The sequence below is a fragment of the Lonchura striata genome, chromosome 1A, assembly GCF_050655825.1.
Source record: "Lonchura striata isolate lonStrDom1 chromosome 1A, ASM5065582v1, whole genome shotgun sequence".
Classification (NCBI taxonomy): Eukaryota; Metazoa; Chordata; class Aves; order Passeriformes; family Estrildidae; genus Lonchura; species Lonchura striata.
Window position 1 is genome coordinate 76,882,126 of NC_140741.1, and position 10,695 is coordinate 76,892,820.

Sequence of the window (10,695 nt, forward strand, 5' to 3'; positions counted from 1 at the left end):
CAGGCAGATCCTGCGATGACGGTGGCAGCCTCCGAGCCTGGCAAAAGTGAGCGGCCTGAGCATTCTTAGGAGAACGGTGAGTAGCGGGATTGCTGGGTTTTGTCCATTGTGCAGCTAAGATCATGCAGTGATGTTTGGTGTTCTCGATTGTAGCTGAGCACGGGACCACAGCCCGGTGACCATAGGACATTCCCTGCAGGCGAGGCAGCCTCCATTGGATTCTCATCCCCAGATGCCTGAGAGATAAGTATAGGGCTAAGGTCCACAGAGGGGATTAAAGTAGGGTGCTGGGAGGGCCTTTAGGATCAGCTTTGGGGGCAGGGACGTGCAAGAAGCGTCCCCTTAGGCCAGCTAAAGGAAAAGTGTCTGTTTTGACCACAGTGCTGAGGTGCTCAGGGCAGAACAGTTCCGGTGTGTGTCCTGTCAATTGTCTCTGGTGCACTGTGTGTTCTTTGGGTCTCTCGGTCCTTTCTTCTCCTCAAAAGCTTTCTGTCCCTGTCCTGTGTCACGGGTGTCTACATGTATTTGTCCCGCAGCTGCTCTGCCCTGCTGCGTAGCCTGTAATAGCAAAAGTCCTAGGGACTTGAAATTTTTAATGCAGGATGTAGTTGGGCTCTAGATTTTATGGGGAGATAGACATAACATGTTTGGTGATGCTATGTTGTCCTGCAGCCATTTGACACTAGTCCTAACTTCCTTTCAGATGCTGACAACTGAAATCAGTGGCAGAGAGCCCCAGTCCTGGGTGTGGTTTTTCCTATGTGCAGGTCAGTCCTAGTTTGCATTTGCAGGGGCAGCCTCAATGGTGACCGTGTTACAGCAGTGTTCTTTGCCTTTACTTTCAGGAGGTCCAGGCAGACAGCAGCAGTCAAGGCCAAGTGTGCCAGGTGAGCAGTGGACCAAAGCAGTTGTTTTTGCTCAGCTTTTACTTCTTGCTCAGCTTTTAGTTTTTGATTCAACTGTAAGCATCCATTCTTGTTTGTGTGCTTTAAGGAATCGACTCAGAGTATGCCAAGCCTTTTTGACCGACAGCCGATGGCCTGGATTTCCTGTGCTTGTGAGCCTTCTGGAAGTATTGCTGAACTCTGAGATGAAGCCTTGAAATTTTGTATTTCACGATGGCTGCCAGGTAGCCCTTGGCACTGGCTGAGGAGTTGCGGTGAGTCGCCGAGGTAGGGCGGGGGAGCCAAGGTCCTCTTAGGTTTCAGCAATGCCGAGTCACTTTGTCTCTTCTTAACCCAGGCAGACCCTGCGATGACGGTGGCAGACTCCGAGCCTGGCCAAAGTGAGCGGCCGGAGCATTCTTAGGAGAACGGTGAGTAGCGGGATTGCTGGGTTTTGTCCATTGTGCAGCTAAGATCTTGCAGTGATGTTTGGTGTTCTCGATTGTAGCTGAGCACGGGACCACAGCCCGGTGACCATAGGACATTCCCTGCAGGCGAGGCAGCCTCCATTCACATGCGACATGGATCGTCATCCCCAGATGCCCAAGAGATAAGTATAGGGCTCAGACCCATAGAGGGATGAAAGAGGGTGTGCTGGGAGGATCTTTTGAATCAGCTTTGGGAGCGGGGATGTGCAAGAAGCGTCCCCTTAGGCCAGCTAAAGGAAAAGTGTCTGTTTTGACCACAGTGCTGAGGTGCTCAGGGCAGAGCAGTTCCGGTGTGTGTCCTGTCACTTGCCTCTGGTGCACTCTGTGATCTTTGGGTCTCTCAGTCCTTTTTTCTCCACAAAAGCTCTCTCTCCCTGTCCTGTGTCACGGGTGTCTGCACGTATTTTTCCCGGAGCTGATCTGCCCTGCTGCATAGCCTGTAATAGCGCAAGTCCTGGGGACTTGAAATTTGTAATGCTGGGTGCAGTTGGGCTCTAGATTGTATTAGGATATTGACATAACATGTTTGGTTCTGCTAAGTTGTCTTGCAGCCATTTGACACTAGTGCTAACTTCCTTTCAGATGCAGACAGTCCAAATCAGTGGCAGAGGGCCCCAGTCTTGTGTGGAGATTTTCCCATGAGCAGGTCAGTCATTGTCTGCATTTGCAGGGGCAGCTTAAATGGTGACCGTGTTACAGCTGTGTTCTTTGCCTTTATTTTTAGGAGGTCCAGGCAGATAGCAGCAGTCAAGGCCAAGTGTGCCAGGTGAGCAGTGGACCAAAGCAGTTGTTCTTGCTAAGCTTTCCGTTTTTGGTGTGACTCTAAGCATCCATTCTTGTTTGTGTGCTTTAGGGAATCGACTCGGAGTATGCATAACTCTGTCACCAACCAGCTGATGGATCAGGTTTCATGCACTTTGGATCTCTCTGGAAGCATTACAGGACCCTGTGACGGAGCCTTCCAATCCTGCATTTCAAGGTCCCATCTGAGCAGCCCTGAGGAATGGCTGCGGAGTTGCGGTGAGTCCGGGAGGTAGGGAGGGGGGTGTGAGAGTACAGTCATGTTTCAGCAATGTCATGTCGCCTTGTCTCCACTTAACCTAGGCGTACCCTGCAATGACGGCGTCGGAATCCAAGCACGTCTGAAGCGTGCAGGCCAAGAACCCGGGCATTCTGAGGAGAACGGTGAGTAGCAGAATTACAAGTTTTTGGCCGATGTGCTGTTCAGACCGTGCACTGATGTTTAGTTTTCTTTGTCTTGGCAGACCCAGAGGTGACAGCTGGAACTTAGCAGACAGGCAGATGGCCACCTTCTACACTCAAGAGGGATTTGCATCCGCAGCTGCGTACAAGATAAGTGGAGGGTTATGACCCACAGAGGGGATGAAAGAGGGGTGCTGGGTTGGGACTTTCTAGAAGGGGTTTTTGTGTCAGTTTTGGAGACACGGATGTGCAAGAAGCATCTCCTTAGGCCATCTAAAGGGAAAGTGTCTGTTTTGACCACAGTGCTGAGGTGCTCAGGGCAGAGCAGTTCCGGTGTGTGTCCTGTCACTTGCCTCTGGTGCACTCTGTGTTCTTTTGATCTCTCAGTCCTTTCTTCTCTTCAAAAGCTCTCTCTCCCTGTCCTGTGTCACGGGTGTCTGCACATATTTTTCCCGGAGCTGATCTGCCCTGCTGCATAGCCTGTAATAGCGCAAGTCCTGGGGACTTGAAATTTGTAATGCTGGGTGCAGTTGGGCTCTAGATTGTATTAGGATATTGACATAACATGTTTGGTTCTGCTAAGTTGTCTTGCAGCCGTTTGACTTTAGTCCTAACTTCCTTTCAGATGCAGACAATTCAAATCTGTGGAAGAGGGCCTCAGTCCTGGGGGAGGGTGTTTCCATGAGCAGGTCAGTCATTGTTTGCATTTGCAGGGGATGCTTAAATGGTGACTGTATTACAGCGGTGCTCTTTACCTTTATTTTTAGGAGGTCCAGGCAGACAGCAGCAGTCAAGGCCAAGTGTGCCAGGTGAGCAGTGGACCAAAGCAGTTGTTCTTGCTCAGCTTTTACTTTTTGATTCAACTGTAAGCATCCATTCTTGTTTGTGTGCTTTAGGGAATCCCCTCAGAGTATGCCAAGCCTTTTTGACCGACAGCCGATGGCCTGGATTTCCTGTGCTTGTGAGCCCTCTGGAAGTATTTCAGGACTCTGAGATGAAGCCTTGAAATTTTGTATTTCACGATGGCATCCAGGGAGCCATTGGCAATGGCTGAGGAGTTGCGGTGAGTCGCCGAGGTAGGGAGGGGGAGCCAAGGTCCTCTTAGGTTTCAGCAATGCTGAGTCACTATGTCTCTTCTTAACCCAGGCAGACCCTGCGATGACGGTGGCAGACTCCGAGCCTGGCCAAAGTGCACAGCCCGAGCATTCTTAGGAGAACGGTGAGTAGCAGGATTGCTGGGTTTTGTCCATTGTGCAGCTAAGATCATGCAGTGATGTTTGTTGTTCTCGATTGTAGCTGAGCACGGGACCACAGCCCGGTGACCATAAGACATTCCCTGCAGGCGAGGCAGCCTCCATTCACATGCGACATGGATCGTCATCCCCAGATGCCCAAGAGATAAGTATAGGGCTCAGACCCATAGAGGGATGAAAGAGGGTGTGCTGGGAGGATCTTTTGAATCAGCTTTGGGAGCGGGGATGTGCAAGAAGCGTCCCCTTAGGCCAGCTAAAGGAAAAGTGTCTGTTTTGACCACAGTGCTGAGGTGCTCAGGGCAGAGCAGTTCCGGTGTGTGTCCTGTCACTTGCCTCTGGTGCACTCTGTGATCTTTGGGTCTCTCAGTCCTTTTTTCTCCACAAAAGCTCTCTCTCCCTGTCCTGTGTCACGGGTGTCTGCACGTATTTTTCCCGGAGCTGATCTGCCCTGCTGCATAGCCTGTAATAGCGCAAGTCCTGGGGACTTGAAATTTGTAATGCTGGGTGCAGTTGGGCTCTAGATTGTATTAGGATATTGACATAACATGTTTGGTTCTGCTAAGTTGTCTTGCAGCCATTTGACACTAGTGCTAACTTCCTTTCAGATGCAGACAGTCCAAATCAGTGGCAGAGGGCCCCAGTCTTGTGTGGAGATTTTCCCATGAGCAGGTCAGTCATTGTCTGCATTTGCAGGGGCAGCTTAAATGGTGACCGTGTTACAGCTGTGTTCTTTGCCTTTATTTTTAGGAGGTCCAGGCAGATAGCAGCAGTCAAGGCCAAGTGTGCCAGGTGAGCAGTGGACCAAAGCAGTTGTTCTTGCTAAGCTTTCCGTTTTTGGTGTGACTCTAAGCATCCATTCTTGTTTGTGTGCTTTAGGGAATCGACTCGGAGTATGCATAACTCTGTTACCAACCAGCTGATGGATCAGGTTTCATGCACTTTGGATCTCTCTGGAAGCATTACAGGACCCTGTGACGGAGCCTTCCAATCCTGCATTTCAAGGTCCCATCTGAGCAGCCCTGAGGAATGGCTGCGGAGTTGCGGTGAGTCCGGGAGGTAGGGAGGGGGGTGTGAGAGTACAGTCATGTTTCAGCAATGTCATGTCGCCTTGTCTCCACTTAACCTAGGCGTACCCTGCAATGACGGCGTCGGAATCCAAGCACGTCTGAAGCGTGCAGGCCAAGAACCCGGGCATTCTGAGGAGAACGGTGAGTAGCAGAATTACAAGTTTTTGGCCGATGTGCTGTTCAGACCGTGCACTGATGTTTAGTTTTCTTTGTCTTGGCAGACCCAGAGGTGACAGCTGGAACTTAGCAGACAGGCAGATGGCCACCTTCTACACTCAAGAGGGATTTGCATCCGCAGCTGCGTACAAGATAAGTGGAGGGTTATGACCCACAGAGGGGATGAAAGAGGGGTGCTGGGTTGGGACTTTCTAGAAGGGGTTTTTGTGTCAATTTTGGAGACAGGGATGTGCAAGAAGCATCTCCTTAGGCCACCTAAAGGGAAAGTGTCTGTTTTGACCACAGTGCTGAGGTGCTCAGGGCAGAGCAGTTCCGGTGTGTGTCCTGTCACTTGTCTCTGGTGCACTCTGTGTTCTTTTGATCTCTCAGTCCTTTCTTCTCTTCAAAAGCTCTCTGTCCCTGTCTTGTGTCACGGGTGTCTGCACATATTTTTCCCGGAGCTGCTCTGCCCTGCTGCATAGCCTGTAATAGCACAAGTCCTGGGGACTTGAAATTGGTAATGCCGGGTGTAGTTGGGCTTTAGATTGTATCAGGAGTTTGCCATGACATGTTTGTAATTTGAGCAAAGGACCACAGCCCAGTACTCTCATGTTTCAGCAATGCCATGTTGTCTTGTCTCCACTTAACCTAGGTGTACCCTGCGATGATGGCATCAGAGTCCAAGCACGCTTGAAGTGTGCAGGCCAGGAACCCAGGCATTCTGAGGAGGATGGTGAGTAACAGATTTACCAGGTTTTAGCCGATGTGCTGCTAAGACCGTGCACTGATGTTTAGTTTTCTCTCTCTCGGCAGACCAAGAGGTGACAGCTGGAACTTAGCAGACCGGCCCATGGCCGTCTTCTGGACCCAACAGGCATTTGCTGCATGCAAGATAAGTTGAGGGTTATGACCCACAGAGGGGATGGAAGTGGGTGCTGAGTTAGGACTTCCTAGAAGGGGTTTTTGCATCAGTTTTGGATAAGAGGATGTCCAAGAAGTGTCTCCTTCAGCCACCTAAAGGGAAAGTGTCTGTTTTGACCACAATGCTGAGGTGCTCAGGGCAGAGCAGTTCCTGTGTGTGTCCTGTCACTTGTCTCTGGTGCACCCTATTATCTTTGCATCTCTCAGTCCTTTTTTCTCCTCAAAAGCTCTCCCTGTCCTGTGTCACGGGTGTCTGCACGTATTTTTCCTGGAGCTGCTCTGCCCTGTTGCATAGCCTGTAATAGCACAAGTCCTGGGGACTTGAAATTTGTAATGCAGGGTGTAGTTGGGCTCTAGATTGTATGGGGATATTCATATAACTTTTTGCTGCAGCTAAATTTTCCTGCAGCTGTTTGACACTAGTCTTAAGTTCCTTTCAGATGCTGACAGTTCAAATCTGCGGCAGAGGGCCCCAGTCCTGGGGGAGGGTGTTGCCATGAGCGGGTCAGTCATTGTTTGCATTTGCAGGGGAAGCCTAAATGGTGAATGTGTTACCACAGTGTTCTTTGCCTTTATTTTTAGGAGGTCCAGGCAGACGGCAGCAGTCAAGGCCAAGTGTGCCAGGTGAGCAGTGGACAGGAGGAGTTGTTCTGAATCAGGTCTCAATTTCTGGTGCAATTCTAAGCATCCATTCTTGGTTCCTTTGTTTTATTTTAGGCAGTCGTCTTGCAAGATGTCTTCGGTCCGGATGTCGAAGGCCAGGTGGGTTCAAGTGTAAGGTCTGGGTGTGCGTATTTTTCAGGTCAGGGGGATGTTGTTTTCACAGTTTCTCAGTGTGGGTTTTTTTTGCTTTGTGTTTTTGCAGGTGCTGTCGCTGCCCGAGCTGTGTGAAGGAACAGAGGCGAGCGGGTGAGTTGGCATTTAGGCACGGTGACTCACAGGTGACCGTTATGCAGCAGCATGTTTAAGCGTGTACCTTTTTGTTTTCCAGGTATCCTCCAGGCAGCCGGTGGAGTCAAACTGAGATTTCAGGTGAGCCGGGGCAGCGGTGTGTCAGAGTTTCGGGGATTTCTCTTTTTGTGTGCACTAGTTGAATTTTCCGTTTTGTCTTAGGTACCCTGAGGAGGAGCGTAGCTGAAGTTTGGAAACGGGAGCACCGAAGCTGATGCACAGAACGTCTTGCCGTCCACATCCAACTGACATGGGATTCCATCCGGTCATCTTGCAAAAGCTAAGTGCTGGGGCCAGTAGGTGGGAGCTGGGGGGGAAAACCTTTACTAGCACAGGAGGCTATTTGATGTTAGCTCAGAGAAGAGGCCCATAGTGGGACGGGCCCCTCGGGAGCAAAGGGAGAGGGTTTCTCCTCAGCCCCCCCAGAGTCGTCGCCGGGCAGGGCAGTTCCGATCCCTATCCGCGTTCTCGTGACGTTCGCATCGGCGGCCTTCTTCGACTCTCGACGTCGTCGTGGATCTCTTCACCATAGGAGCACGCCTTCACGTCCGCAGCTATAGCCACGGTCACCCCATAGTCATTTCTTCCTTCTCTAGGCCTACTGAGCTTCTTAGGCTTCCTCTTAAGTGCTTTGGCACTAACATCTTGAAAGGAGTTACACATCATCATCAAGTGCTATTGCCCTAGGGCTCTCTTTCCTTTGGCATCATCAGCCCATGGCTCATCTTGGCTTAGGAATCTTGGGTCCATAAGATGAAATTGCCAGGCAGTTTCCACTTGTGTCCGTGTCCCGTTGTCTGTGTCCGTGTCCCGTTGTCTGTGTCCGTGTCCCGTTGTCTGTGTCATAGGTCTTTGTTACATCTCCATGCTTTAGCAGCATCATTTTTTTGCCGTATCGGCCATATTTTGCTCACATACCTTTCCGGATATCAATTATTCCGGCATCTTTACATATTTACTTTTTTTGGGACCGAAAGATGTACACGAGATGTTCTCATTCATCTTCATTCTCAGTTTTGGTAGCCTTTCTCTTGGACTTCCGTACAGAGCTTATTAGCCCCTCATCACCTGACCACAGTAGTTCTGTAGCATCTGCCTTCTCAAAGGATATAGGGCTTAAAAATTAGTCTTCTGGAGAATTGTATCAAGTCCTCACTTATCTCTTATCTCCGTCAGCTTATGTCGCGCCTACCTACATCGGCTTATATCGTACACGCGCATGTTACACCTACCTAGGTTGGCTTATGTTGTTTGCGCTTATACTGTATGTACCTAACGTTGGCTTATGTTGTTTGCGCTTATACTGTATGTACCTAACGTTGGCTTGTGTTGTTTGCGCTTATACTGTATGTACCTACCTTGGCTTATGTTGTTTGCGCTTATACTGTATGTACCTAACGTTGGCTTATGTTGTTTGCGCTTATACTGTATGTACCTACCTTGGCTTATGTTGTTTGCGCTTATACTGTATGTACCTAACGTTGGCTTGTGTTGTTTGCGCTTATACTGTATGTACCTACCTTGGCTTATGTTGTTTGCGCTTATACTGTATGTACCTAACGTTGGCTTATGTTGTTTGCGCTTATACTGTATGTACCTACCTTGGCTTATGTTGTTTGCGCTTATACTGTATGTACCTAACGTTGGCTTATGTTGTTTGCGCTTATACTGTATGTACCTACCTTGGCTTATGTTGTTTGCGCTTATACTGTATGTACCTAACGTTGGCTTATGTTGTTTGCGCTTATACTGTATGTACCTACCTTGGCTTATGTTGTTTGCGCTTATACTGTATGTACCTAACGTTGGCTTATGTTGTATGCACCTCTGTTGTGCCAATTAGGATCGGAGCTGCCTTGCCCGGCCACGTAGTTACGCTTAGGTAGAGCAGTTATAAAACTTTGCCATTCATCTGTCCTCTACGGGGTTTCGGGTACAACAGCGATGGGCCCAGAGTCTGTGTAGCTCCTAGCTCTCAGATAGTCAGTCATTGACCGCCTCCCCTTGTCTCATAGGTCGCCGGGTGCCTACAGGATTTCCTGGAATCTACCATTCGACATCGAGGAGCTGAGGTCAGAAGATGCGTTTAAAGCATATTCTTCAGCGTATTCTTTCACGTAAGGGTGGCAGCCAGCCTGTCAGCAGAAGAACGTGTGAGAGTGCGATTGTCTGTGTCTGTCTGTAAGGGTTTGTGTGTACTTGTGTCTGCAGCTGTGTGTCTGCAGCAGTTATAACCTTGTGTGTATTGCCTTTCAGGTTTTTCCACTCATTTTTAAATTTAGAATAAAAAATCCCCAGCCGGGGGGTTTTTTTTTTTTTCCCCCCGGCTGGGTTTTTTTTTCCTCGGTCCCGGCCGGTCAGCGAGGCGACGTTCATCGCCAAAGTTGGGGCGCCTACCGCCCCGGGACCGAGGTTTTCGTCAGGCAGGAGGAATTTTTGGGAGTCTCCCGGGAGCCACGTTCCCGAGGAGCGTCACCACCGAGCGTCGGTGGCCAGGGCTTAGCGGAGCGGTTGAGATGAGAGCGAGGGTGGGTTTGCGTGTAAGCCGAAGGAGTGCTGTGTGTGTGAAGCAGTCATAACCTTGTGCATATTGCCTTTCAGGTTTTTCCACTCATTTTTAAATTTAGAATAAAAAATCCCCAGCCGGGGGGTTTTTTTTTTTTCCCCCCGGCTGGGTTTTTTTTTCCTCGGTCCCGGCCGGTCAGCGAGGCGACGTTCATCGCCAAAGTTAGGGCGCCGACCGCCCCGGGACCGAGGTTTTCGTCAGGCAGGAGGAATTTTTGGGAGTCTCCCGGGAGCCACGTTCCCGAGGAGCGTCACCACCGAGCGTCGGTGGCCAGGGCTTAGCGGAGCGGTTGAGATGAGAGCGAGGGTGGGTTTGCGTGTAAGCCGAAGGAGTGCTGTGTGTGTGAAGCAGTCATAACCTTGTGCATATTGCCTTTCAGGTTTTTCCACTCATTTTTTAATTTAGAATAAAAAATCCCCAGCCGGGGGGTTTTTTTTTTTTCCCCCCGGCTGGGTTTTTTTTTCCTCGGTCCCGGCCGGTCAGCGAGGCAACGTTCATCGCCAAAGTTAGGGCGCCGACCGCCCCGGGACCGAGGTTTTCGTCAGGCAGGAGGAATTTTTGGGAGTCTCCCGGGAGCCACGTTCCCGAGGAGCGTCACCACCGAGCGTCGGTGGCCAGGGCTTAGCGGAGCGGTTGAGATGAGAGCGAGGGTGGGTTTGCGTGTAAGCCGAAGGAGTGCTGTGTGTGTGAAGCAGTCATAACCTTGTGCATATTGCCTTTCAGGTTTTTCCACTCATTTTTAAATTTAGAATAAAAAATCCCCAGCCGGGGGGTTTTTTTTTTTTTCCCCCCGGCTGGGTTTTTTTTTCCTCGGTCCCGGCCGGTCAGCGAGGCGACGTTCATCGCCAAAGTTAGGGCGCCGACCGCCCCGGGACCGAGGTTTTCGTCAGGCAGGAGGATTTTTTGGGAGTCTCCAGGGAACCACGTTCCCGAGGAGAGACGACGCCTCAGGGGTCAGAATGCAGTTGCAGCGAATGTGAGTTTGTGTGCAACAGGAAGGGGGTGTGCAGGTCGGCCGAGAGTTTCGTGCCGTTTTTGTTCCGGGCGTGTCATAACAATAAAAGCGTAAAGGGCTCGTCTGAAACGGTTATATTGTGTCAATATGTATTTGGCTTGTAGTACATTATATTGTTCTGTATCTGCAGTTGTTCCTGTCTTTTGATGTATTTTGCTGTATGTAAATTGGACTTGTACTTGTGTACCCAG

General features: G+C 50.2%; 2 protein-coding genes and 1 long non-coding RNA gene across 8 annotated transcripts; all 3 read left to right on the top strand.

Moving 5' to 3' along the window:
- Positions 1-576: 576 nt before the first annotated feature.
- LOC146763554 (uncharacterized) lies at positions 577-1,100 on the top strand. The gene is made up of 3 exons (XR_014951775.1): positions 577-767; positions 846-887; positions 994-1,100. It is a non-coding gene; the product is annotated as an uncharacterized LOC146763554 (long non-coding RNA).
- A 616-nt stretch (positions 1,101-1,716) lies between these two features.
- LOC146763555 (uncharacterized) lies at positions 1,717-3,463 on the top strand. The gene is made up of 4 exons (XM_085568268.1): positions 1,717-2,018; positions 2,097-2,138; positions 2,226-2,392; positions 2,477-3,463. The coding sequence occupies exons 1-4, from the start codon at positions 2,011-2,013 to the stop codon at positions 2,563-2,565; spliced, it is 306 nt and encodes a 101-aa protein (XP_085424394.1). The 5' UTR covers positions 1,717-2,010; the 3' UTR covers positions 2,566-3,463.
- Positions 3,464-4,196: 733 nt separating this feature from the next.
- On the top strand, positions 4,197-9,910 carry LOC146763556 (uncharacterized). Of its 6 annotated transcripts, none has more exons than XR_014951771.1 (5): positions 4,197-4,617; positions 4,705-4,871; positions 4,956-5,036; positions 5,117-5,784; positions 8,939-9,910. XR_014951771.1 is itself a non-coding variant. In XM_085568267.1 (5 exons), the coding sequence occupies exons 1-5, from the start codon at positions 4,490-4,492 to the stop codon at positions 5,140-5,142; spliced, it is 324 nt and encodes a 107-aa protein (XP_085424393.1). In that variant the 5' UTR covers positions 4,197-4,489; the 3' UTR covers positions 5,143-6,858. The 6 variants fall into 6 exon arrangements, 2 of the variants coding, with proteins under 2 accessions (XP_085424393.1, XP_085424392.1); XR_014951774.1 differs by lacking the exon at positions 8,939-9,910 and adding exons at positions 6,964-7,004; positions 7,086-8,415 and having other exon boundaries at positions 4,197-4,497; positions 4,576-4,617; positions 4,705-6,881; XM_085568267.1 differs by lacking the exon at positions 8,939-9,910 and having other exon boundaries at positions 4,197-4,497; positions 4,576-4,617; positions 5,117-6,858.
- Positions 9,911-10,695: the final 785 nt, after the last annotated feature.

What these genes read in the sequence shown, in the direction of transcription:
- LOC146763555 (XM_085568268.1), top strand. An exon ending in GTCAAGGCCAAGTGTGCCAG is followed by an intron (nt 2,139 to 2,225) that starts GTGAGCAGTGGA and finishes TGTGTGCTTTAG; the next exon opens with GGAATCGACTCGGAGTATGC. An exon ending in GGAATGGCTGCGGAGTTGCG is followed by an intron (nt 2,393 to 2,476) that starts GTGAGTCCGGGA and finishes CACTTAACCTAG; the next exon opens with GCGTACCCTGCAATGACGGC.
- LOC146763556 (XM_085568266.1), top strand. Translation starts at nt 4,490, where the DNA reads ATGAGCAGGTCAGTCATTGTCTGCATTTGCAGGGGCAGCTTAAATGGT. An exon ending in GTCAAGGCCAAGTGTGCCAG is followed by an intron (nt 4,618 to 4,704) that starts GTGAGCAGTGGA and finishes TGTGTGCTTTAG; the next exon opens with GGAATCGACTCGGAGTATGC. An exon ending in CGGGCATTCTGAGGAGAACG is followed by an intron (nt 5,037 to 5,116) that starts GTGAGTAGCAGA and finishes TTGTCTTGGCAG; the next exon opens with ACCCAGAGGTGACAGCTGGA.